We start from the raw sequence: 27,078 nt of genomic DNA on the forward strand, positions 1-27,078 counted from the left end.
AGGTGATCAGATGATTTTAAAGACCAAAAGAAAATCACTGAGTGGAAACAATAAAAACTAAATGCACTATTGGTCCAATTTCTCCACGGCAGAGGAAGAAGGAAGACGTCCTCTCAAAACTGAAGACGTGTCAAAAATCTAAATAAAAAAAGTACAAAAATAACCAAAGTATAAATCAAACAAAGGAAAGTGTGTGTGGTTCCTGCTGCCGTCGCTGGAGGCGGAGCGGTGGGTTAGATGGCGTGGAGGAACAGCGGCTGATCGTCGGCAAACGGGCGAATCGTCCCAAACTGACCGACGTCAGAACTAAAATAATGACATCGCAACGTTTTAACCAGCAGTTACTCAACGTGTGAGGAGGAACCGTCTGAACCCACCAAGAGAATCACACAGCAAATATAAAAACACAGACGGAACAAAACAAAACTGCTTTGAGAATAAACACAAAAACAACCCGACGGCGCACTTTGGTAAAACTTTGACAGTTCTCTGCTGCAGCTGGACACCTCTGTCATTGGCTGTTCAGCAGTGACCTCAGAGTGACCTCAGAGTGACATCAGAGTGACATCAGCAGTGACCTCAGAGTGACATCAGCAGTGACATCAGCAGTGACATCAGAGTGACATCAGCAGTGACCTCAGAGTGACATCAGAGTGACATCAGAGTGACATCAGCAGTGACATCAGAGTGACATCAGCAGTGACATCAGAGTGACATCAGTGGTGACATCAGAGTGACATCAGCAGTGACATCAGTAGTGACAGAGTGACATCAGACTGATATCAGAGTGACATCAGACTGATATCAGAGTGACCTCAGAGTGACATCAGACTGATATCAGAGTGACATCAGAGTGACATCAGCAGTGACATCAGTAGTGACCTCAGAGTGACATCAGCAGTGACCTCAGAGTGACATCAGCAGTGACCTCAGAGTGACATCAGCAGTGACATCAGAGTGACATCAGAGTGACATCAGCGGTGACATCAGAGTGACATCAGCAGTGACATCAGCGGTGACATCAGAGTGACGTCAGAGTGACATCAGCAGTGACCTCAGAGTGACCTCAGAGTGACCTCAGAGTGACATCAGAGTGACATCAGAGTGACCTCAGAGTGACATCAGAGTGACATCAGCGGTGACCTCAGAGTGACCTCAGAGTGACATCAGCAGTGACATCAGAGTGACATCAGCAGTGACATCAGCAGTGACATCAGCGGTGACATCAGAGTGACGTCAGAGTGACATCAGCAGTGACATCAGAGTGACATCAGAGTGACATCAGAGTGACGTCAGAGTGACATCAGAGTGACATCAGAGTGACATCAGAGCGACAGCGGCACTGTAGGGTTGTTTGAATGACTGCTGGCGGTTCAAAATCCCATTAATAATAATCTAGATTTAGAAATTAGAGACTTTTTACACCAAATTCAATTTAAAAACACAATTTGTGGATCAACGGGTTCTGTGTCATCGTGAGTGTCAGCCGACTAAACGTTAGTGCCGCAGGGTAAGGTACCGGCTAACGAAGGTCTTCTCAGAGCGAGGTGAGCGATGGGTTCGCTTGTCCTTTGATGTTTCTTTCGGAGAAAACTTTCATGAAGCCGACGGCAGCGGGAATCTGGACTCGCGCTCTGGAGCCGGTTCCGGTTGTCCGGGTTCCCGGCTGGCGGTAAAGAGGAGCGTGCGTCAGGATCCCCCTGAAGGGTTTGGGTTCTACTGTTTCTTCTTGCTGAACAGGCTGAAGCGTTTCTCCTTGTCCTTCTCCTTGTCCTTCTCTCTCTTGCCGGGACTCGACTCGGTGGCCAGCGTGACGGCGGCCGGTAGCGTGTGAGCGCGGCCGGACGTCGGCGTGCCAGGGCTGCTGCCGGCGTTCAGGATGGCCTGGATCCAGGTGCTCATCTCCTCCTGCAGGGCGACACCAGTACTGCACTTAGAACTGAGTGTTTCCACTTCCTGCTACTTTATACTAAATATCTATTTACTACATTTATCTTTAGTTTCTTTACAGATTCAGATTATTAACTAAAACATTATGTTTTATTATAGATTATATAAAGTCATTAAAGTCACTCACTTCATCTTTGGCTTGAAACAGAAACTCGTTTCCATCCAGGACTCTGAAACGAAGAGGAAGAGTGTGAGGAAGAGTTAGGAAGAGCGTGAGGAAAAGTGAGGAAGAGTGTGAGGAAGAGTCAGGAAGAGTGTGAGGAAGAGTGTGAGGAAGAGTGTTAGGAAGAGTGTGAGGAAGAGCGTGAGGAAGAGCGTGAGGAAGAGCGAGGAAGAGCGTGAGGAAGACTCGTTACCGGAGCTTGAAGACGTGCTTCTTCTTCTTGTAGTCCGTTGCCACGTCGCAGGTGGCGGCCTTCAGGTCCACAGGGACCTGGTTGTGGTAGTGGACTCTCTGGGCCGCCGCCTTGCTGTCTTTGTAGAAACACACCTCCTGGTTGTTGAGGACGCAGTACACGTTGTGCCACGACCTGCCAATCACAGACAGGGTCAGGGGGTCAGGGGACAGGGGGTCAAGGGGTTGGAGGGTTCAGAAAATCAGGGGTTCAGGAAGTCAGGGGTTCAGGGGGTCAGAGGGTCAGGGAGTCAGAGGTTCAGGGAGTCAGAGGTTCAGGGGCTCAGAGGTTCAGGGAGTCAGATGTTCAGGGGGTCAGGGGTTCAGGGAGTCAGGGATTCAGGGGGTCAGAGGTTCAGGGAGTCAGGGGTTCAGGGAGTCAGGGGGTCAGGGGTTCAGGGAGTCAGAGGTTCAGGGAGTCAGGGGTTCAGGAAGTCAGGTGTTCAGGAAGTCAGAGGTTCAGGGAGTCAGGGATTCAGGGAGTCAGAGGTTCAGGGAGTCAGGGGTTCAGGGAGTCAGGGGTTCAGAGGTTCAGGAAGTCAGGGGTTCAGGGGATCACATGTTCAGGGAGTCAGAGGTTCAGGAAGTCAGAGGTTCAGGGAGTCAGGGGTTCAGGGGGTCAGGGAGTCAGGGGTTCAGGGGGTCAGGGAGTCAGGGAGTCAGAGGTTTAGGGAGTCAGGGGTTCAGGGAGTCAGAGGTTCAGGGGGTCAGGGGTTAAGGGAGTCAGAGGTTTAGGGAGTCAGGGGTTCAGGGAGTCAGAGGTTCAGGAAGTCAGGGGTTCAGGGGATCACAAGTTCAGGGAGTCAGAGGTTCAGGAAGTCAGAGGTTCAGGGAGTCAGAGGTTCAGGGGCTCAGAGGTTCAGGGGCTCAGAGGTTCAGGGGATCAGAGGTTCAGAAAGTCAGAGGTTCAGGAAGTCAGAGGTTCAGGGAGTCAGAGGTTCAGGAGATCAGAGGTTCTGGAAGTCAGAGGATCAGGGAGTCAGAGGTTCAGGAAGTCAGAGATTCAGGGAGTCAGAGGTTCAGGGAGTCAGAGAATCAGGAAGTCAGAGGTTCAGAAGTTAGAGGTTCAGGGAGTCAGGGGTTCAGGGAATCAGGGGTTCAGGGAGTCAGAGGTTCAGGAAGTCAGAGGTTCCAGAAGTTAGAGGTTTAGGGGGTCAGAGGTTCAGGGAGTCAGGGGTTCAGGGGTTCAGGGAGTCAGAGGTTCAGGAAGTCAGAGGTTCCAGAAGTTAGAGGTTCAGGGAGTCAGAGGTTCAGGAAATCAGAGGTTCCAGAAGTTAGAGGTTTAGGGTGTCAGAGGTTCAGGGGGTCAGGGGTTCAGGGGGTCAGAGAGTCAGGGAGTCAGGGGTTCAGGGAGTCAGAGGTTCAGGAAGTCAGGGGTTCAGGAAGTCAGGGGGTCAGGGGTTCAGGGAGTCAGAGGTTTAGGGAGTCAGGGGTTCAGGGAGTCAGAGGTTCAGGAAGTCAGGGGTTCAGGGGATCACAAGTTCAGGGAGTCAGAGGTTCAGGAAGTCAGAGGTTCAGGGAGTCAGAGGTTCAGGGGCTCAGAGGTTCAGGGGATCAGAGGTTCAGGGGATCAGAGGTTCAGAAAGTCAGAGGTTCAGGAAGTCAGAGGTTCAGGGAGTCAGAGGTTCAGGAGATCAGGGGTTCAGGGAGTCAGGGGTTCAGGGAGTCAGAGATTCAGGGAGTCAGAGATTCAGGGAGTCAGAGGTTCAGGGAGTCAGAGATTCAGGAAGTCAGAGGTTCCAGAAGTTAGAGGTTCAGGGAGTCAGGGGTTCAGGGAATCAGGGGTTCAGGGAGTCAGAGGTTCAGGAAGTCAGAGGTTCCAGAAGTTAGAGGTTCAGGGGGTCAGAGGTTCAGGGAGTCAGGGGTTCAGGGGGTCAGGGGTTCAGGGAGTCAGAGGTTCAGGAAGTCAGAGGTTCCAGAAGTTAGAGGTTCAGGGAGTCAGAGGTTCAGGAAATCAGAGGTTCCAGAAGTTAGAGGTTCAGGGTGTCAGAGATTCAGGGGGTCAGGGGTTCAGGGGGTCAGAGAGTCAGGGAGTCAGGGGTTCAGGGAGTCAGAGGTTCAGGAAGTCAGGGGTTCAGGAAGTCAGGGGTTCAGGGGATCACAGGTTCAGGGAGTCAGAGGTTCAGAGGTTCAGGGAGTCAGGGGTTCAGGGGGTCAGGAGTTCAGGGGGTCAGAGGGTCAAGGGAGTCAGGGGTTCAGGGAGTCAGGGGTTCAGAGGGTCAGAGAGTCAAGGGAGTCAGGGAGTCAGAAGGTCCAGGGGTCAGGGAGTAAGGAGTCAGGGGTCACCTGTTGGAGGCCTTCTTGTTGGGGCCCTCCCACTCGTGTTTACGGTGCAGGAGCCCCTCCAGCTGTGAGTCCTGGCCCCTGTGTGAGTCCTGGTCCCTGTGTGAGTCCTGGTCCCTGGGGGGCAGCGTGGAGGACTGGCTGGTCCTCTTCCTGCTGGAGGCCGGGGAGCCGCCGGTACTCGGCTCCTTGGAGCTCCGCTCGCCGACACCGTTCACCAGATCACCGTCCTGAACCGGAACCACACAGGGACAGGTATCAACAAAACTACCTGCAGGTCCACCTTAAGACACTCAGCCAGTCATCAGAGAGACAATCAGCCAGTCATCAAAGAGAGCACTGACCCGAGGAGAGTCCTGGTCCTGGTCCCACGGGGGTCCGGTCTGAGGGAGGCCACTGGGGACACACAAACACAGCACTTACTCCACCAGCCGATGAGCGAGTGAGCGAGTAAGAGAGAAAGTGTATAAGTGAATGAACGAGTGAGTGAACTAGTGAGGAAGTGAATGAGTGAGTGTGTAAGTGAGTGAGTGTGTAAGTATGGAAGTGAGTGGGTGAGTGAGTAAATGAGTGAGTGAGTGTGTAAGTGAATGAGTAAATGAGTGAGTGAGTGTATAAGTGTGTAAGTGACTGAGTGAGTGAGTAAATGAGTGAGTGAGCGAGTAAGTGAATGAGTGAGGGAGTTAGTGAGTGAGCGAGTAATTGAGTGAGTGAGCGAGTTAGTGAGTGAGTGAGTAAATGAGTGAGTGTCTGAGTGAGTGAGTGAACGAGTGAGTGTCTGAGTGAGTGAGTGAGTAAGTGAATGAGGGAGTTAGTGAGTGAGCGAGTAAATGAGTGAGTGAGCGAGTTAGTGAGTGAGTGAGTAAATGAGTGAGTGAGTGAGTAAATGAGTGAGGGAGTTAGTGAGTGAGTAAATGAGTGAGTGAGTAAATGAGTGAGGGCGTGAGTGAGTGAGTCTCACCTCTGCGGCTGAGCCTCCTCCTCCTGCTGGATCAGGAGCTCTGGAGTCGGAGGCCTCCTCATCCTCTCCTCTTCCTCCTGCAGCCTCCTCACCTCCAGCAGCTCCAGCTGCAGACACACACGGACAGCTGTGATTGGCTGAGAGGACCCTGGCCCCGCCCAGAGGCAGGACAGGTAGCTGTAGGTGGGCTAGTTACTGCAGGTGGGTTGGTTACGGGTGGGTTAGTGACTGCAGATGGGGTAGTTACTGCAGGTGGGTTAGTTACTGCAGGTGGGTTAGTTACGGGTGGGTTAGTGACTGCAGATGGGTTAGTTACTGCAGGTGGGCTAGTTACTGCAGGTGGGTTAGTGACTGCAGGTGGGTTAGTGACTGCAGGTGGCTTAGTTACGGGTGGGTTAGTGACTGCAGGTGGGTTAGTTACTGTCGGCGGGGTAGTTACTGCAGGTGGGCTAGTTACTGCAGGTGGGTTAGTTACTGCAGGTGGGTTAGTGACTGCAGATGGGTTAGTTACTGCAGGTGGGTTAGTTACGGGTGGGTTAGTGACTGCAGATGGGTTAGTTACTGCAGGTGGGCTAGTTACTGCAGGTGGGTTAGTGACTGCAGGTGGGTTAGTGACTGCAGGTGGCTTAGTTACGGGTGGGTTAGTGACTGCAGGTGGGTTAGTTACTGTCGGCGGGGTAGTTACTGCAGGTGGGCTAGTTACTGTAGGTGGGTTAGTTACTGCAGGTGGGTTAGTTACTGCAGGTGGGTTGGCTACAGGTGGGTTAGTTACTGCAGGTGGGTTGGTTACAGGTGGGTTAGTTACTGCAGGTGGGTTAGTTACTGCAGGTGGGTTGGTTACAGGTGGGTTAGTTACAGCAGGTGGGTTAGTTACTGTAGGTGAGTAATTCCGTGTTCACACCAAAACAGTTGCGAAATATTCGCGCGTCCAGATTACATGTTAAGTCAATGCACAGCCGCGTTAGTGACTGCAGGTGGGTTGGTTACAGGTGGGTTGGTTACAGGTGGGTTGGTTACTGCAGGTGGGTTGGTTACTGCAGGTGGGTTAGTTACTGTAGGTGGGTTAGTTACAGGTGGGTTAGTTACTGCAGGTGGGTTAGTGACTGCAGGTGGGTTGGTTGCAGGTGGGTTAGTTACTGCAGGTGGGTTGGTTACAGGTGGGTTAGTGACTGCATGTGGGTTGGTTACATGTGGGTTAGTTACTGCAGGTGGGTTGGCTACAGGTGGGTTAGTTACTGCAGGTGGGTTGGTGACATGTGGGTTGGTTACTGCAGGTGGGTTAGTGACTGCAGGTGGGTTAGTTACTACAGGTGGGTTGGTGACATGTGGGTTGGTTACTGCAGGTGGGTTAGTGACTGCAGGTGGGTTAGTTACTACAGGTGGGTTGGTGACATGTGGGCTGGTTACTGCAGGTGGGTTAGTGACTGCAGGTGGGTTGGTTACAGGTGGGTTAGTGACTGCAGGTGGGGTAGTGACTGCAGGTGGGTTAGTTACAGGTGGGGTAGTGACTGCAGGTGGGTTAGTTACATGTGGGTTGGTTGCAGGTGGGTTAGTTACAGGTGGGTTGGTTACAGGTGGGTTGGTTACAGGTGGGTTGGTTGCAGGTGGGTTAGTTACAGGTGGGTTGGTTGCAGGTGGGTTGGCTACAGGTGGGTTAGTTACAGGTGGGTTGGTTGCAGGTGGGTTGGTTACAGGTGGGTTGGGTGGGTTGGTTACAGGTGGGTTAGTTACAGGTGGGTTAGTTACAGGTGGGTTGGTTACAGGTGGGTTGGTTGCAGGTGGGTTGGTTACAGGTGGGTTGGGTGGGTTGGTTACAGGTGGGTTAGTTAGTTCTCACCGTGGTCAGCCGCTCCAGGGCAGAGAAGCGCTCCTCCCAGGTGGCGGCAGACTTCTCGAAGGCCTCGTGCCGCTTGATGAGCTTCTCCACCTCCGACACGCTCTGACCCACCTGCCTGCTGCACAGGTACGACTCCTGACCCAGAAGCCACGCCTCCGCCACGCCCGCATCACGGGAGAACTGGTGCACCTCCAGGACTGAGGGAGGGTGGGGGGGAGTAGTCAGCCCTCAACAAGACTTCCTATTCATACTATGCATTGAGTGAGTCGTCAGTATGGAGAGAAGAAGGAGACAGGAGACGAGGAGACAGGAGACAGGAGACGAGGAGACAAGCAGCTGCAGCGTTTCCTGCTCGTTCAGAAGAGCCTGAGGAGTCTTCATCAGTACTGACTCACCACCCCATGAGGAGTCTTCATCAGCACTGACTCATCACCTCATAAGGAGTCTTCATCAGCACTGACTCATCACCTCATGAGGAGTCTTCATCAGTACTGACTCACCACCTCATGAGGAGTCTTCATCAGCACTGACTCATCACCTCATGAGGAGTCTTCATCAGCACTGACTCATCACCTCATGAGGAGTCTTCATCAGCACTGACTCATCACCTCATGAGGAGTCTTCATCAGTACTGACTCACCACCTCATGAGGAGTCTTCATCAGTACTGACTCATCACCTCATGAGGAGTCTTCATCAGCACTGACTCACCACCTCATGAGGAGTCTTCATCAGCACTGACTCATCACCTCATGAGGAGTCTTCATCAGCACTGACTCACCACCTCATGAGGAGTCTTCATCAGCACTGACTCATCACCTCATGAGGAGTCTTCATTAACGCTGACTCATCACCTCATGAGGAGTCTTCATCAGCACTGACTCACCACCTCATGGGGAGTCTTCATCAGTACTGACTCATCACCTCATGAGGAGTCTTCATCAACGCTGACTCATCACCTCATGAGGAGTCTTCATCAGCACTGACTCACCACCTCATGAGGAGTCTTCATCAGCGCTGACTCATCACCTCAGCGTCCAATCGGCTGTCAGCCCGCTGTGACCTCTGACCTCTGTGTTCATGCAGATGAATGAGTGAGTCTTACTGAGTCGTAGCCACTCCCATCGGTCCTCCCACTTATCAATCATCTCTTTCCTCTTGTCCGTCAGCTGCAGCAGCTTCTCTTTGATCTGAACACAAACACACGACTCAGCACACATGTTCTACCTGTTCTACCGGTTCTACATGTTCTACATGTTCTACCGGTTCTACCGGTTCTACCTGTTCTACATGTTCTACCTGTTCTACATGTTCTACCGGTTCTACCGGTTCTACCTGTTCTACCTGTTCTACCGGTTCTACCTGTTCTACATGTTCTACCTGTTCTACCGGTTCTACATGTTCTACCGGTTCTACATGTTCTACCTGTTCTACATGTTCTACCGGTTCTACCGGTTCTACCTGTTCTACATGTTCTACCTGTTCTACATGTTCTACTGGTTCTACCTGTTCTACCTGTTCTACCGGTTCTACCTGTTCTACCTGTTCTACCGGTTCTACCGGTTCTACCTGTTCTACCTGTTCTACCTGTTCTACCTGTTCTACATGTTCTACATGTTCTACCTGTTCTACCGGTTCTACCGGTTCTACATGTTCTACATGTTCTACCGGTTCTACCGGTTCTACCTGTTCTACATGTTCTACCTGTTCTACATGTTCTACCGGTTCTACCTGTTCTACATGTTCTACCGGTTCTACCTGTTCTACCTGTTCTACCTGTTCTACCGGTTCTACCTGTTCTACATGTTCTACATGTTCTACCGGTTCTACCGGTTCTACATGTTCTACCTGTTCTACCTGTTCTACATGTTCTACCTGTTCTACCGGTTCTACCTGTTCTACATGTTCTACCGGTTCTACCGGTTCTACATGTTCTACATGTTTTACATGTTCTACCGGTTCTACCTGTTCTACATGTTCTACCGGTTCTACCGGTTCTACATGTTCTACCGGTTCTACCTGTTCTACCTGTTCTACCTGTTCTACATGTTCTACCCGTTTTACATGTTCTACCTGTTCTACATGTTCTATATGTTCTACCTGTTCTACCTGTTCTACATATTCTACCTGTTCTACATATTCTACCTGTTCTACCTGTTCTACATATTCTACCGGTTCTACCTGTTCTACCTGTTCTACATATTCTACCTGTTCTACCTGTTCTACATATTCTACCTGTTCTACATATTCTACATATTCTACCTGTTCTACCTGTTCTACATATTCTACCTGTTCTACCTGTTCTACCTGTTCTACATATTCTACCTGTTCTACATATTCTACCTGTTCTACATGTTCTACCGGTTCTACCGGTTCTACATGTTCTACCTGTTCTACATATTCTACCTGTTCTACCTGTTCTACATGTTCTACCTGTTCTACATGTTCTACCTGTTCTACATGTTCTATATGTTCTACCTGTTCTACCTGTTCTACCGGTTCTACCTGTTCTACCTGTTCTACATGTTCTACCGGTTCTACCGGTTCTACCTGTTCTACATGTTTTACATGTTCTACCTGTTCTACCGGTTCTACCTGTTCTACCTGTTCTACATGTTTTACATGTTCTACCTGTTCTACCTGTTCTACATGTTTTACATGTTCTACCTGTTCTACCGGTTCTACCTGTTCTACCGGTTCTACCTATTCTACCTGTTCTACCTGTTCTACATGTTCTACCGGTTCTACCTGTTCTACCTGTTCTACATGTTCTACCGGTTCTACATGTTCTACCGGTTCTACCTGTTCTACCTGTTCTACATGTTCTACCGGTTCTACATGTTCTACCGGTTCTACCTGTTCTACCTGTTCTACATGTTCTACCGGTTCTACATGTTCTACCGGTTCTACCTGTTCTACCTGTTCTACATGTTCTACCGGTTCTACATGTTCTACCTGTTCTACCGGTTCTACATGTTCTACATGTTCTACCGGTTCTACCTGTTCTACATGTTCTACATGTTCTACCGGTTCTACCGGTTCTACATGTTCTACCGGTTCTACCTGTTCTACATGTTCTACATGTTCTACCTGTTCTACCTGTTCTACATGTTCTATATGTTCTACCTGTTCTACATGTTCTACCCGTTTTACATGTTCTACCTGTTCTACATGTTCTATATGTTCTACATATTCTACATGTTCTACCTGTTCTACATATTCTACATGTTCTACCTGTTCTACATGTTCTATATGTTCTACATATTCTACATGTTCTACCTGTTCTACATATTCTACATGTTCTACCTGTTCTACATATTCTACATGTTCTACCTGTTCTACATATTCTACATGTTCTACCTGTTCTACATGTTCTATATGTTGACTTAGACCTGTATGACTTTTATCCTAAAACCTTTCTTTAAATTAAATCTATTACTCCTCCTGACTCCCCCCTCCTCTTGACTCCTCCCCTTCCTACTGACTCCTCCCTCCTCCTCCCCCTCGTCCCTCCTCCTCCTGACTCCTCCCCCTCTTCCTGACTCCTCCCCCTCCCTCACCTCCTCTGACGCGTAGTGCTTGCGGGCCAGCAGGCTCTTCCCCAGCTCGATGCAGGCGCTGAAGCTGTCATTGCGGGCGTCGATCTCGGCCTTGATGCCCTGGTGGTTGTTCATCAGCAGCTCCACAGACGACACGTCTCTGCACACGCACACACACACACACACACACACACACACACACAGCCGCTCAGCTTCAGATCCAAGATGGCGCCCGCGGGCCGTGGAGGACTCGGCATACCTGGGGTTCTCCTGGGCCTCGATGAGCCGGATCACGTCGTCCATCCAGCGCGTGAGGTCCCGCACCATGCCAAAGAACCGGAACTTGTCCCCTGAGTCCAGCAGGCGGACCCTGCGCCCGTCGCAGGCCTCCAGCAGGCGCCTCCAGGCCTCCAGCACCTCGCCCTCCCGCCGCTGGATGTCGTCGGCTTTGTCCCCGGCGTACGCCGACTGGAGGCGCGCCGCGTCCTCCTGCAGCTGCCTCACCTGCGGGGTCAAAGGTCAAGGTGAGGCGACCGGTTGCGTTCGCGAACCGGCGCGTCTCTGTACACCCGGCGGCCCTCGGGCACCGACCTGCGTCCCCAGGGCCTGCACGTCGTGCTCGAAGGCGCTGTGCATCCTCTGCAGCGTCTCCACCGTGTTCTGGTCGCGGCCCGCCTCCTCCGGCAGCTTCTTCTGCTTGTCCAGGACGCGGCCCAGAACCTCCTGGCCGTCCTGGTAGAACCGGTGCAGCTCGAAGGAGGCGGCCAGGATCTGCGTGCGCGTGTCCACGAGCTCCAGCAGGTCGGCCCAGGCCTCGTTCAGCCCGTCCTTCCACTCCGCCACCGTGGCCGCGTCGCCGTGGCCGCCGGTGATCAGCCCGTCCGCCAGCCGGTTCACGCCGTCCACGCGCTCCTGGCCGATGAGCCCGGTGTCCCGCGCAAACTCACGGAAACGCTCCTGCAGCATCTGGACACGGGGAGGGGGAGGGGTTAGGAGACAGGGGGAGGGGGTTAGGAGACAGGAGGCAGGAGACAGGAGATGAGGAGACAGGAGACAGGAGACGAGTAGATGAAGAGACAGGAGACAGGAGACAGGAGATGAGGAGACGAGAGGCAGGAGACAGGAGACAGGGGTCAGGGGTTAGGAGACAGGAGATGAGGAGATGAGGAGACAGGGGTTAGGAAACAGGAGGCAGGAGATGAGGAGACAGGAGACGAGGAGATGAAGAGACAGGAGACAGGAGATGAGGAGAGAGGCGACAGGAGACAGGAGACAGGAGACGAGGAGACGAGAAGACGAAGTGACAGAAGACGAGGAGACAGGAGATGAGGAGACAGGAGATGAGGAGACAGGAGACGAAGTGACAGGAGACATTCACCGTGACGTGTTCGTAGTCCTGGCCCAGCTCGTATATGTATATATGTGTATGTATATATATGTATACATATGTAGTACATATGTATGTATATGTATATGTAGGCTCTGGTACCGTGACGTGCTCGCAGTCCTGGCCCAGCTCATATATATGTATGTAGTATATATGTATGTATATGTAGTATATATATATATATATATGTAGTATATATTTATATATATATGTATATGTAGGCTCTGGTACCGTGACGTGCTCGTAGTCCTGGCCCAGCTCGTGGGACCCGGCCACCGTCTCCCGCTCAGCGACCCACTGCTCCAGGTCGTCCACCTCTCGGTTCAGCTGGAAGAGGCGGAGCCTCTCGTCCAGTCGGCCCCGCCTCTCCTCGGACAGGTCCTTCATGCCAGCGTACAGCTTATCCACCTGAGACTGCCGCATGCTGACCCGCTCACTGACACACACACACACACACACACACACACACACACACACACACAGGTCAGACACAGTGACCAGAGCGCGTCCTCACAGGTGCAGTAACACCCACCTGTCTGGGTGCCCGTCGGCCACCAGGCCCCTGCTGGTCTTGGACAGCTGGTGGACGGCCTCGGCGTAGTCCTCCACCGCCTGCTCCACGGTCTGGTGCTTCTTCTGCATGGTGACGGCGCTCAGCTCGTCCTGAGGGGGAGAGCACCCTGTTACTGATCACCGGCTGGATCTGATCATGTTCAAGGAGAACATTGATCTCTTTACTGATCACCAGCTGGATCTGACCATGGTCAAGGAGAACACGATGCCCACCTTGGCCTTCTCCTCTGACATCATGTACAGCTCCTGCTCGCTCATCCAGGCCTCGGCCTCGGCGGCGTCGAAGTAGTACTGCTGGGCTTTGTGCGCCTCCTCCAGCCGGCCGTGCCGAAGCTCCGCCTCCTCCGTCAGCCGCCTCCACAGCTGCTGCAGGTCCTGCAGGCGCTGCCGGACCTCGTCCTTCAGGAGGCTCTGGCTGCGCTGCAGGATGTCATCGATACGAGGCTGGTGGCCCTGCACCTCCTTCTGCAGGGTCTGAGGAGCAGACATCACACATATATATACATATATATATATATATACATACATACATAGATATATAGATGGATGCATCAGACCCGGTCTCCGGGACCTGGTCCAGGTCTACAGGACTCACCTGGTTCTTCTTGATGAGCAGCTGGACCGTCTGCAGGTTGTGTCCGTGGTCGGAGGACGTGGCGACGGCCATCCTCTCCTGGACCCACAGCTGGAAGACACACAGAGTACTTGTACCACGAGACGAGTACTTGTACCACGAGACGAGTAGTTCTACTACGAGGCGAGTAGTTCTACTAGGAGACGAGTACTTGTACTCACGATCTCGTCCTCCACGTCGCGGTGGAACTGGTGAACCTCTCTCGACTCCACCAGGAAGCTCTTGCGCTGGCGAAGCGGCTCCAGCAGCTCCTGGAACTTGTCCTCCACCAGCTGCCGGCGCCCGTCCACCTCCTCCGGGTCCTGCACCTCCTGGCCCAGCGCCTTCACCTGGGTCTGCAGCTCCACCACCTCCTTCTGCCGCACCTCCACCTGCTTCTCCAGCATCTAGGGAGGACACAGCACTGCTGATAGTACTAGTACTGATAGTACTACTACCCCACCTCAACCTGCTCTCCAGCATCTAGGGAGGGCCTCAGTACTGCAGTACTACCTCTGATCTCAGTACTGCAGTACTACCTCTGGTCTCAGTACTGCAGTACTACCTCTGGTACTGTACCTGCTGCTTCTTCAGCAGGATGTTGACGGAGGTCAGGTCCTTGCCGTAGTCGTCGGACTGGATCTGGCCCTCCAGGCCTCCCATCCACTTGTCCAGGTCGGCGCAGCTCTGCGTGAACAGCTCGGCCTTGTTGGCGTCGAACAGACACTGAGCCTTGGTCTGCGTGGTCGACTCTAGCTCCTCCCACATGGCGTGCAGCGCCGCCATCTTCTCCTTCACCACTGCCTCGGTCTCCGGCTTCTCCGACACCAGCAGCATCCCATCCTGCAGGCACCCCACCCAAGACCCGTCACCTTCTGTATGTGTTCACACATCTGTGTGTATATGTATGTATCTGTATGTGTTCATACAGATACATATATGTATGTATCTGTATATGTATATATAGGTATATACACATACATGCATATCTCTATACATAGTATGCATGTCTGTCGACTGGTCCATGAGAGTCTCTCGACACAGAGAGCTCCGTACCTTCTGGATCTGGTCCAGCCACTCCTTGTTGGCCTGCAGCTCGGCCATGAAGGCCTGGTGCTTCAGCCACTTGCTGTGCAGGTTTCTGGCCTCGTCGTAGGTCATGTCCTGAGCCGTGAGCATCTTCTCATTGATCCACAGAGACAGCTGGACACAAACACAAAGGTTCCTCCTGCGATTAATGCATTGATATCACTCATGGCCATCTGTACCCTCCAGTGGAGCAGAAACCAGATTGTAAAAAGTTACTTTGCTTAGAGCCAAACAAAGCAATGGAACTCACCTCCTGGCAGTCCTGCAGGAACCTCTGCAAATCCCTGTTGTCCTTCAGTCTCATCAGCAGCTCCACCGCAGCCTCCCGGTTCCTCTTGTGTCTGAAACATGAGGCCGAGGTCAGATCAAGACGTTTACTGGACTCTGTGATCTGGGGTGATTGCTCTAATGTCTGAAGTTGGATCTGAAGCTGATGCCCACCTGTCGTCCACGGAGGCCACTCTCTCCTGGATGCGCTCGGCGTTGATGTTTCCGTCGCTGGCCAGCCGCCTGCCGGCCTCCACCACGCCGTTGAGCTTGTCTTCGTTGGCGTCCATGGTGGTCATGAAGTCCTCCTGCTTCTTGATGGCGGCCTCTGCGCCCTCCAGAGTGGTGGGCATCTCGGTGTGGGCTAGGACGTACTCCTGTGGGCGAGGACACGGGGTTCAGTACCGTGTTTGTGTGGGGAAAGGTGGGTTCTTCTTCTGGGTATCTGTACCTATCTGTGCCTGCATGCTGTGGGGATGGTCCTGTGAGGACCTGCACATCCATGCAGGTCAGGAAAATACAAGTCCTGAGCCACAAGTGGGATGTGGCCACCAAAGACTGGGTTCTTGTTAGAGGCTCACTTTGTTTCAGGTTCTCTGGTCAGCAGTGAGTTTATCACTGAGGAACCTGCTAGAATGGGTCCAATCCTGATCCCCATGACATTTGGGGTCAGAGGTCATTTTTCTCGATTTTACACAATTTCTTAATTCACCTTTTTAAAGGCACTTGCATATGATAGATACCCCTGTGTTGTATATCATACATTTGCAATCTCATCTCTATAAAATGAGGCACCATTGTCATAAAGCACAAGTGTAAAGTGATCATTTTTGAAATTCTTCATATCTCTTGTGAAAACATAACTTTACTCATGTGGATGAAATGTGTTGGTGATGGACTATGGTTTACCAAAGGTCTTATGTTCCCAAAAGCAGTGGAATATATGAATAAAATGGTAGAATGTTGTATTATGTTTTTTGAGTAGAAGTGTTGCCTGTCACTACTTTCATCAAAGAGAGAGACTGAAGAATGACTTCATGTACAGACCAAGCTTCATGGTGTGTGCAAATGAACAATTCATTTTTCAACTGCTTTTGTTTTCAAACAAAATATTTACTATATATTTGAGTCAGAATATGTTCTATAGAAAAACAAACTATTTACAATGTTTACACAATGTGCATGTTTCTTTTTTTTACCTGGTTGTTGAGGAAGGCCTCTGCCTGCTTGGTGTCCCTGAGGAACAGCTGGTAGGCGTGAGACTGGGACAGCAGGTTCTGTCGGTTCTCCCACATCTTGTGCAGCTCGTTCCAGCCGGTGTCGAGCGCCTGCAGCCTCTGTCGGAGGAACATGTACTGCGCGTCCGTCTGGCCCTGTGTCACCATCTCCCCCATGTCCCGCATCTTCTGGTAGTCCTCTTCGTAGTTCCGGATCTCGTTCTTGATGCCTTCGTGCTGGGCCATGAGCTTCTCGGCCTCGGCCAGAGTGTTGGGCATGTCCTCGGAGGCGATGGCCGTCTGAGTGCGAGACAGCCAAGTCTGGAAGTCGTCCAGTTCGCGCAGGAACTGCTGCAGCTTCCTGGCCTCGCCCAGGGACTCCTCGCGGTTCTTCAGAGTGTTCTTCATTTCCTCCCAGACGGTGGTGATCTCGGCCAGGCGGCCCGTGATGGCCTTTGCCTGGTCGGGGTGCTCCTCTGCCAGCCGCTGAGCCTCGCCTCGCAGGTCGCCCAGTTTGTCCTCGATGGCAGCCAGGTCGCGCTCCATGCCGGTCAGTTTGCGCTGCAGGGCCATGACCCCAGTGAGGTCGTTGCCCAGCTCCTGGGTGGACTCGATGACTTTGGTCTTCTCTTTGATCCAGGACTTTGTCTCGTTGCAGTCGAGGTGGTAGTTCTGCACACCCAGAGCCGAGTTCAGGGACTCTTTCTTCTGGTCCACCAGATCTCGGAACTGGCTCCACCTAGAAGTAGAGGACAGGATCATCACGGTCCACAGGTACGATCACACCAACAGTTTCATGGCGTTTACACCGAAGACAAACGATCATCACGGTCCACAGGTACGATCACACCAACAGTTTCATGGCGTTTACACCGAAGACAAACGGACTTAGATTTCACACGTTTTATCCGTTTGTACCTGTTGTTGAGTTTGTCCTGCTGGGATTTGATGTCCTTTTCACTCGGGTGACCGTTGTGCATCAGCTGCCGGGCGATCTGGTTGACCACAGCAACACGAGACGCCTGGTTGTTCATCTCCGGCTCCAGACTCTCAAACCTGCCAAGGAGACAGTCCACATGAATACAGTGCTGACAGAACGGGATGGACAGTGACTATGCATGCAGCATCTCGTAGTCCTACCTGTGCTGTACGACCTCAAGGTCCTCCAGTTTCTCTGGGATCTCCATGCTGTTCAGCCACTGCTCCTTCTCGTCGATCCAGACCTCACAGGCATTGGCCTCACTGAACATCTTGTAGAGTGCCAGAGCATCCTGCAGTGCCTGCTTCCTCAGCTTCGTCAGTTCTGTCACCTCCTTGTGGCGCTCCTCTATGCCGGCCAGACGTCCACGCACCTCCTCCGACTCCGCCTCCTCTTGAGGCAGTAAGGCAGCCTGCTCGTGCAGCGAGTCAATGACCGGCCGGTAGCTGGCCACCTCCGCCGCTGCGTCCTTGTGCTTCCTGAAGAGAGCCTGGGTGGAGAATTCATCATGGCCCGTCTCTCCGCTGGAGACGATTCGCAGGGCGTCCAACGTCCAGGCGTCGACATCGTCTGCATCGACCTGGAACTGGTGCAGTGCCAGAGCCTCCTGCAGCCTCTTCCTTCTCACCGCTGCCAGCTGCTCCAGCACCGCCCACTGAGCCTGCAGGTCATCGATACGCTCCTGGATCTTGGTGGCGGCGAAGTGGTCGGTCTGCACCATTACCTGGCCCTCTGCAATGGTGTGCCTGAGGTGGCCGGCGCGGCCGCTCATCTCGTCCTCCAGGGCGCGTTGCTGGCTGAGGAGGCGCAGCACCCCCGTCAGGTCCTTGCCGTGCTCGACGGAGGACAGGATCTGCTCCTTCTCACGGATCCAGCCTTCCTCTTCGGCCATCTCCCAGAAGAACTTCCAGAGACGGCGGGACTCCTCCAGATGAGCGCGGCGCTCAGCGGCCAGCTGGGTCAGCTCCTGGTAGCAGAACTCCAGGTGGGAGACCCGGTCCTGGATGACCTGAGGGTCGCAGGGCTTGTAGCCTGGACAAGAACACACTATTATCAGGACTTAGCTGATTTAGTTCTGGTTTTTAAGTTCTGAAGTAATCTCAACTTTACACTGCTGCCACAAACCACTAGAACGAGAAGCTTTTACTGGTTGGACAAAGTGAAATGCTTGTCCATGCTCCTCGTTAGGAAACCATTTGTGAAAACACCTTCTAATTTAGACAGAATGTTTCAACAGAGGGACGAGGGCGCGGCTCACCGTCATCGTTGACGGAGTACTTGGTGGCGTTGGTGCCGACTGCCGTCACCCGGTCAGCCTGGATGGCGATGTCAGCCTCCACCAAGGCGTGTTTCTGCAGCAGGTCCTCCACACCCAATAGATGCTTCCCATAGTCCTGAGACAGCAGCAACATCTGGAAACCAAAGACAGACATAGGACGAGTTAGGATGGCAGTGATCGGCTTCCGGTTCTGGTCTTTGAGCTAAACACTTCCTGGGCTTCCTTCGCTGGACGATCTCCATCTTCTCTATGTTTGGGTTTGTTCCATCAGCGTACCTTCATCTCGTCCATCCAGTCCATGATGTAGAGCATCTCCTGGAAGACTCTCTGCAGGCCCAGGTTCATCTCCAGCCTCTGTCTGCGGGCCTTCAGCAGCTCCAGCAGATACTCCCACAGCCGGATCACGTTGTCCTTCCTGGCTGTGACGCGCTTGATGTCGTGGTAGTGCTCCACCTCCAGCTCCTTGGCCACAGAGACCACGGCCTGGACGCGCTCCTCGTACGCCGTGACGTCCGTCTCTATCGCCTCGTGCTTCTTGGTGGCCGCCTCCACGGCCTGGAGGTCAAACCCAAAGTTGTCCTGGAGAGAAAGGAAACAGCGGCGCTCATGAAACAAACACATGCAGTTTCCTTTCAGTTGCGCCTGCATGCCGCTGCTGGCTGTGCGTCTTCTCACCTGCGACACCAGCCTCTGGTTCTCGCTGAGCCAGGTCTCTCTCATGGCCGCCTTGCGGTCGAAGCGTCTGGCGAGTTGTTCCAGTTTCTCCTGACGAATCAGCTCCATCCTCAGAGCCAGCTCCCTCTCATGCTCCGCCTTCTCCAGTCGCTCCCAGGTCTGCCGGCGAACACCATCACCATCAAACACTTGCTCTCAAATGATTGTACTGATTAAATCAATTCCCTGTTTAATATGCATATCCTGCAGAGCGCTCTCCTCCGGTTGTGGTCGAGGTACTGGCGGTGTTTCGTATTTAACGTTCATGACTGGAGGATCTGACCCTGTGGCCTGGAGGTGGAGCAGCTCTCACCTTATTGATATCCGAGATGAGCTTTCCCTCTCGGGGCGTGTAAACCTTCTGGTTGTTGGCTCTCATCTTACTCTGGATGGTGAACAGAAGAACCTCCAGGTTTCCCTTCTCTGTGAACCTGAAGACAGGCGAGAGGGACAAGAGTTAAGAGGAGCAAACAGAGGTAGTATTTCATACAGCCGTCAGTTTGAGTTCTGAAATGTTTTGTTTGATGAAACTACAAGCCAGAGGTTCTGACTTCGGGGGTTTCTCCACTGTTCGGTAGGTGTTGAAGGCTTGAAGCTGCTGCTGGACGCCGACCAGAGAGTTGGCAAACTTCCTGTTGTTGAGGATGATGATGGTCTGTTCGATCCACTCCAGCAGGTCTGAGGCCAGAGACTCGTACTTCTCGATCATCTTCTCCGTCTCGATGGCGTTATCCAACACCTGGACAGAGAAACAGAGACGTGTCATATGCTTGATTCTTCAGATCGCTTAAATGCTTCTCCTTTTATTGTCCTGAACCTGACACTCAGGTCAGTAAAGACAACATGTCCCATTGTAACCACAGTGTTTAACCATTACAGCATGAACTCATGTATTCTAGTAAGTAAGGTTTGTCAATGCAGATACATTTTCTACCACATTGATCCATTTTGTAATTTTTGATCTATGGAGATAATGTTATTCTCCTGGTGTCCACTAGGGGCATCACTGCTGTATTACAGAGATAATACATGTTATTCTCCTGGTGTCCACTAGGGGCATCACTGCTGTATCATAGAGATAATACATGTTATTCTCCTGGTGTCCACTAGGGGCATCACTGCTGTATCATAGAGATAATACATGTTATTCTCCTGGTGTCCACTAAGGGCATCACTGCTGTATCATAGAGATAATACATGTCTCCAGTAAAATGCTGTTAAATCCATGTTTTTAAAGTATTTATGTATTCCTGAAGGTTTCATGTCGATACTTTCTGCTTGAAAACACACCGTCATTGAACAGATATTTGTAAGTCAAGCTTTGTTGGTTTGAATCTGTGGTCAAACCTTTCCGATGCGTTTGCCCTCCACCTTCAGAGCCTTCATCTTGGAGAAGTAGTGGTAGTACGTCACCACGTAGGTGATGACGGACTTCTCATCAGGATGGTCCACGCTGATATCTGCAACACAACAACGTTAAACTCAGGTCTAGTTACTGGCTGTTTCAGCCAGGCTTAGTTAGACGTGTCTCAGCCAGGCTTAGTTAGACGTGTCTCAGCCAGGCTTAGTTAGACGTGTCTCAGCCAGGCTTAGTTAGACGTGTCTCAGCCAGGCTTAGTTAGACTGTGTTTCAGCCAGGCTTAGTTAGACGTGTCTCAGCCAGGCTTAGTTAGACTGTGTTTCAGCCAGGCTTAGTTAGACTGTGTTTCAGCCAGGCTTAGTTAGACGTGTCTCAGACAGGCTTAGTTAGACGTGTCTTAGCCAGACTTAGTTAGACGTGTTTCAGCCAGGCTTAGTTAGACTGTGTTTCAGCCAGGCTTAGTTAGACTGTGTTTCAGCCAGGCTTAGTTAGACTGTGTTTCAGCCAGGCTTAGACGTGTCTCAGCCAGGCTTAGTTAGACTGTGTCTCAGCCAGGCTTAGACGTGTCTCAGCCAGGCTTAGTTAGACGTGTCTCAGCCAGGATTAGACGTGTCTCAGCCAGGCTTAGTTAGACTGTGTCTCAGCCAGGCTTAGACGTGTCTCAGCCAGGCTTAGTTAGACGTGTCTCAGCCAGGCTTAGACGTGTCTCAGCCAGGCTTAGTTAGACGTGTCTCAGCCAGGCTTAGACGTGTCTCAGCCAGGCTTAGTTAGACTGTGTCTCAGCCAGGCTTAGTTAGACTGTGTTTCAGCCAGGCTTAGTTAGACGTGTTTCAGCCAGGCTTAGTTAGACTGTGTTTCAGCCAGGCTTAGTTAGACTGTGTTTCAGCCAGGCTTAGTTAGACTGTGTTTCAGCCAGGCTTAGTTAGACTGTGTTTCAGCCAGGCTTAGCTAGACGTGTCTCAGCCAGACTTAGTTAGATGTGTTTCAGCCAGGCTTAGTTAGACTGTGTCTCAGCCAGGCTTAGTTAGACTGTGTTTCAGCCAGGCTTAGTTAGACGTGTTTCAGCCAGGCTTAGTTAGACTGTGTTTCAGCCAGGCTTAGTTAGACGTGTTTCAGCCAGGCTTAGTTAGACTGTGTTTCAGCCAGGCTTAGTTAGACGTGTTTCAGCCAGGCTTAGTTAGACTGTGTCTCAGCCAGGCTTAGTTAGACGTGTTTCAGCCAGGCTTAGTTAGACTGTGTTTCAGCCAGGCTTAGTTAGACGTGTTTCAGCCAGGCTTAGTTAGACTGTGTTTCAGCCAGGCTTAGTTGGACTGTGTTTCAGCCAGGCTTAGTTAGACGTGTTTCAGACAGGCTTAGTTAGACTGTGTCTCAGCCAGGCTTAGGTAGACGTGTCTCAGCCAGGCTTAGTTAGACTGTGTTTCAGCCAGGCTTAGTTGGACTGTGTCTCAGCCAGGCTTAGTTAGACTGTGTTTCAGACAGGCTTAGTTAGACTGTGTCTCAGCCAGGCTTAGTTAGACTGTGTTTCAGCCAGGCTTAGTTAGACTCAGGCCTACCCTCGGGGTCCAGCAGCCGCGTGAGGCCCAGGTGCTGCTCCGCCAGGTTGAAGGCGTTCTGCAGGTTGTGATGAGCGTTGGACTTCTTCAGTTTGTCAAAATCAATCAAATCAGGTCTGAAAATTAAAAACAACTTTATTTACACAAATGGTTTAAAGTGATGATGTAATGGTGATACTGGTGATGATGTAATGATGATGATGAAGGTGATGAAGAGGTACCTGTGCTTGTGGATCAGGGCGTTGAACGCCATGCCGTCTCTCCAGCTGGTGCTGAAGTTACGGATGTTCACGTTGGAATATCTGAAGAAACCAAGAAGACGAGCTCAGTCAACAAGTAGTAGAAGTATTGGTAGTAGTAGTAGTACTAGAGTCAGTAGTAGTAGTAGTACTAGAGTCAGTACTAGTAGTACTAGAGTCAGTAGTAGTAGTAGTACTAAAGTCAGTAGTAGTAGTAGTAGTACTAGAGTCAGTAGTAGTAGTAGTACTAGAGTCAGTACTAGTAGTACTAGAGTCAGTAGTAGTAGTAGTACTAAAGTCAGTAGTAGTAGTAGTAGTACTAGAGTCAGTAGTAGTAGTAGTACTAGAGTCAGTAGTAGTAGTAGTAGTACTAGAGTCAGTAGTAGTAGTAGTAGTAGTAGTAGTAGTAGTAGTAGTATAAGTACAGGTACTGCACTCACCCGGCCGTCTTCATCTGACACCACAGCAGCAGAGCGTCTTTAGCTGATCTCTTCTCTTTGTTGTCTTCAGTCTCCACGCTGATGTCCTGGATCTGAGACAAGCACATCATCACACCTCCACCTGTACACACCTCTACCTGTACACACCTCTACCTGTACACACCTCCACCTGTACACACCTCCACCTGTACACACCTCCACCTGTACACACCTCTACCTGTACACACCTCCACCTGTACACACAACTCCACCTGTACACACCTCCACCTGTACACACCTCCACCTGTATACACCTGTCTGGTGCTTACAAGTGAGTGTATAACCTCCACCTGTCCGGGTTTCCATAACGAGCTGTTTAATAACTTTACCATACAGTTAAACTGCGTTTATTAAAGTTAATGCAAACCAGAATATTTACTAAATTACTAAAGCCGTTACCTGTCCTCTCAGGTGAGTTACACCTGTCTTCTCATGAGTTACACCTGTCCTCTCATGAGTTACACTTTTCCTCTCAGGTGAGTTACACCTGTCCTCTCAGGTGAGTTACACCTGTCCTCTCAGGTGAGTTACACCTGTCCTCTCAGGTGAGTTACACTTGTCCTCTCAGGTGAGTTACACTTGTCCTCTCAGGTGAGTTACACCTGTCCTCTTAGGTGAGGTACACCTGTCCTCTCAGGTGAGGTACACCTGTCCTCTCGGGTGAGTTACACCTGTCTCTCGGGTGAGTTACACCTGTCTCTCAGATGAGGTACCTGTCCTCTCAGGTGAGTTACACCTGTCCTCTCAGGTGATTTACACCTGTCCTCTCAGAGGAGGTACCTGTCCTCTCAGGTGAGTTACACCTGTCCTCTCAGGTGAGTTACACCTGTCCTCTCAGGTGAGGTACCTGTCCTCTCAGGTGAGTTACACCTGTCCTCTCAGGTGAGTTACACCTGTCCTCTCAGGTGAGGTACCTGTCCTCTCAGGTGAGTTACACCTGTCTCTCAGGTGAGGTACCTGTCCTCTCAGGTGAGTTACACCTGTCCTCTCAGGTGAGTTACACCTGTCCTCTCAGGTGAGGTACCTGTCCTCTCAGGTGAGTTACACCTGTCTCTCAGGTGAGGTACCTGTCCTCTCAGGTGAGGAACCTGTCCTCTCAGGTGAGGAACCTGTCCTCTCCGGTGAGGTACCTGTCCTCTCAGGTGAGTTACACCTGTCTCTCAGGTGAGGTACCTGTCCTCTCAGGTGAGTTACCTGGAAGCGCAGGATGATGGTCCAGATGAGGCCCAGCGTCAGGCGGTGGTTCCCGTCCACAATGTCGTGGCAGCCCATGTTCTCCAGGTGAACCCGCTGCTCCTTCAGGAACTGCAGAGCCTTGTCCACGTTCTCCAGGCAGTGGATCCGCATCCGGCCTTTAGTGGGCTTAGGCTGGGGGGGAGGAGAGGAGGAGGAGGAGGAAGAGGAGGAGGAGGAGGAGGAGGAGGAGGAAGAAGAGGAAGAAGAAGGTCAGTTGGTTGTAGAGCTGTTGTGGTCAAACTCTTCAAACTTCTCTAGAAACAGACTACATTACCCAGCAGCCTCTTCTGCAAACTGACTACATTACACTCTTTTTCTTCTTCTATGAATTCAAGCTCCTGTCTGTTGTTTTTAAATGTTATGAAGATTAAATATTTTAAGGGTGACAAAGCAAATAAAGTAAACAAAGTAAATAAAGTAAACATTCAGATCAATTTATCCAAAAAGCATCAGAAAAGTCTAAAGTCTGTAAAGTCATGCAGTACTTACTGTGTACTAACTGTATGTGTACTTACTGTGTACTGTGTGTACTGTGTGTACTGTGTGTACTTGTACTGACCAGCCTCTCTCCAGACAGCACCTCCAGCAGCTTGATGAGCATGCGTCCGTCCCTCAGGTCCACGTAGAGGTCTGAGATCCTGCAGGAGACTCTGGACAGGTGAGAGTTCACCCACTTGGTGAAGGTCTTCTTCTGGACCGCCTCCCGCTCGTCTACACACACACACACACGCACGCACGCACGCACGCACGCACGCACGCACGCACGCACACACACACACACACACACACACACACACACACACACACACACACACACACACACACACACACACACACACACACACACACACACACACACGTCAGCGTCATGAAATGAAGGAGGAGTCTCGTGATGTATTTCATATTCATGTATATTCAGCGGAGGCTGTGATTGGTCGGCCCCTCCAGCTGCAGGAAGAGGTCCAGATTCTCTTGAAACCAGAACCAGATCAGAACCCTTCACCTCGAACCCTTCACCTCAACCCTTTGACTCTTCTTCCTCCTTCTCTTCCTCTGCCTACCTTGCAGCTGTTTGAACCGACCCTCCAGCAGCTCCGCCTCCATCGAGTCCTCAGCTCCTATTTATATTTATGATATATGTATATATATGTGATGGTCTTCAGGTCCAGCAGAGAGGAAGACGAGTAGTGAAGAGCGCAGAGAGGAGCAGCTGACTCAGCGTAAACCTGCTGTCCATTCTCTACCGAGGGAATCCAGTCTAGAGAGAAACCCCAAAGAAAACCACCGAAGAAGAAAAGAAAAGTCCACGAAGACGTCCTCGTGTCTCCAGGAGCAGAAAGAAACTAGTCCAGAGGTCTGTGTGTGTGTGTGTGTGTGTGTGTGTGTGTGTGTGTGTGTGTGTGTGAAGCCCCGCCCACTGCAGACTGTTAAAGATGTAAATGATTGGTGAACATTTGAAGGACGTCAGTAGTTTTTCTGTTATTCACTAATCATTCGTTTATTCTGATTCAATATGAATTAAAAACAAGATTCCTTCGTGTCTCAGAGTGTGTGGGAGGAGCTTCACCTCTCAGCCAATGACGTGACAGTTTGACAATGATGTCATCAGGGGTGTTTCCCTTCATTGTTCCTTCACATTCCTGAAGGACAGGAAGTAAGAAACAAACATCCTGCACTCACACACACATATATATATATATATATATATATATATATATATATATATATATATATATATATATATATATATATATATATTATGTGTGTATATATATATATATATATATATTCTATATGATATTATTGCCACTCCCTCCTACCGGCCAGCGCCTTGATGCGGGAGCGTTCGAAGAGGCGAGCCGAGCTGTTCTCGTTGTCCCAGTCCTCGTCCCAGCGGTTGTTGACCGTGCCGCTGCTGTACTGCTGCTGCAGCTCCATGTGCTCCAGCTCCGCCGCCACCGTCGTCATCCTGACCTTTCACCTGACGCCTGAGTCAGCGGGGACGCGTCCACATCGGCAGCGTCAGCCGAGCCCTGCAAGACGACAGGAAGTCAGGCTCATCATCATCATCATCATCATCATCATCATCAGAACTTTGTGTTCGTGACGGCAGACTGAAACCCTGAAGACGGGTTGTATGGAAACATAAAAGTACTCCAGCAAAGTACCTAAACATTGTACTTCAATGCAGTAGTACAGCAGTACAGCAGTACAGTAGTACAGTAGTACAGCAGTACAGCAGTACAGTAGTACAGCAGTACAGCAGTATAGTAGTACAGCAGTACAGTAGTACAGTAGTACAGCAGTACAGCAGTATAGTAGTACAGCAGTACAGTAGTACAGTAGTACAGCAGTACAGTAGTACAGCAGTACAGCAGTACAGTAGTACAGCAGTACAGCAGTACAGTAGTACAGTAGTACAGCAGTACAGCAGTACAGTAGTACAGTAGTACAGCAGTACAGCAGTACAGCAGTACAGTAGTACAGCAGTACAGTAGTATAGTAGTACAGTAGTACAGCAGTACAGCAGTACAGTAGTACAGTAGTACAGTAGTACAGCAGTACAGTAGTATAGTAGTACAGCAGTATAGTAGTACAGTAGTACAGCAGTACAGCAGTACAGTAGTATAGTAGTATAGCAGTATAGTAGTACAGTAGTATAGTAGTACAGCAGTACAGCAGTACAGTAGTACAGTAGTACAGCAGTACAGTAGTATAGTAGTACAGCAGTATAGTAGTACAGTAGTATAGTAGTACAGCAGTACAGCAGTACAGTAGTACAGCAGTACAGTAGTACAGTAGTACAGCAGTACAGTAGTATAGTAGTACAGCAGTACAGTAGTACAGCAGTACAGTAGTACAGCAGTACAGCAGTACAGCAGTACAGTAGTACAGCAGTACAGCAGTACAGTAGTATAGTAGTACAGTAGTATAGTAGTACAGCAGTACAGTAGTACAGTAGTACAGCAGTACAGTAGTACAGCAGTACAGTAGTATAGTAGTACAGTAGTATAGTAGTACAGCAGTACAGTAGTATAGTAGTACAGCAGTAGAGTAGTACAGTAGTATAGTAGTACAGCAGTATAGTAGTACAGCAGTACAGTAGTATAGTAGTACAGCAGTACAGCAG

General features: G+C 50.9%; 1 protein-coding gene across 1 annotated transcript; it reads right to left on the reverse strand.

Annotated features, from left to right (window-relative positions):
• Window positions 1-1,417: 1,417 nt before the first annotated feature.
• On the reverse strand, window positions 1,418-25,916 carry LOC306737322 (spectrin beta chain, non-erythrocytic 1-like; the record flags this gene model as incomplete). The annotated part of the gene is made up of 35 exons (XM_079219040.1): window positions 1,418-1,908; window positions 2,078-2,120; window positions 2,307-2,480; window positions 4,631-4,857; window positions 4,972-5,023; window positions 5,589-5,695; window positions 7,426-7,622; window positions 8,530-8,614; window positions 10,985-11,123; window positions 11,223-11,467; window positions 11,555-11,929; window positions 12,582-12,786; window positions 12,883-13,013; window positions 13,137-13,397; window positions 13,519-13,608; window positions 13,719-13,943; window positions 14,116-14,379; window positions 14,593-14,739; window positions 14,876-14,966; window positions 15,067-15,269; window positions 16,092-16,848; window positions 17,028-17,165; window positions 17,250-18,120; window positions 18,347-18,500; window positions 18,644-18,946; window positions 19,043-19,201; window positions 19,395-19,512; window positions 19,633-19,820; window positions 20,429-20,541; window positions 21,995-22,110; window positions 22,216-22,296; window positions 22,674-22,765; window positions 23,907-24,080; window positions 24,508-24,659; window positions 25,769-25,916. 35 exons carry the CDS (start codon window positions 25,914-25,916, stop codon window positions 1,717-1,719), a joined length of 7,017 nt encoding a protein of 2,338 aa, XP_079075166.1. The 3' UTR covers window positions 1,418-1,716.
• Between the last annotated feature and the right edge of the window lie 1,162 nt (window positions 25,917-27,078).

Source organism: Taurulus bubalis (genome assembly GCF_910589615.1).
Source record: "Taurulus bubalis genome assembly, chromosome: 6".
Classification (NCBI taxonomy): domain Eukaryota; kingdom Metazoa; phylum Chordata; class Actinopteri; order Perciformes; family Cottidae; genus Taurulus; species Taurulus bubalis.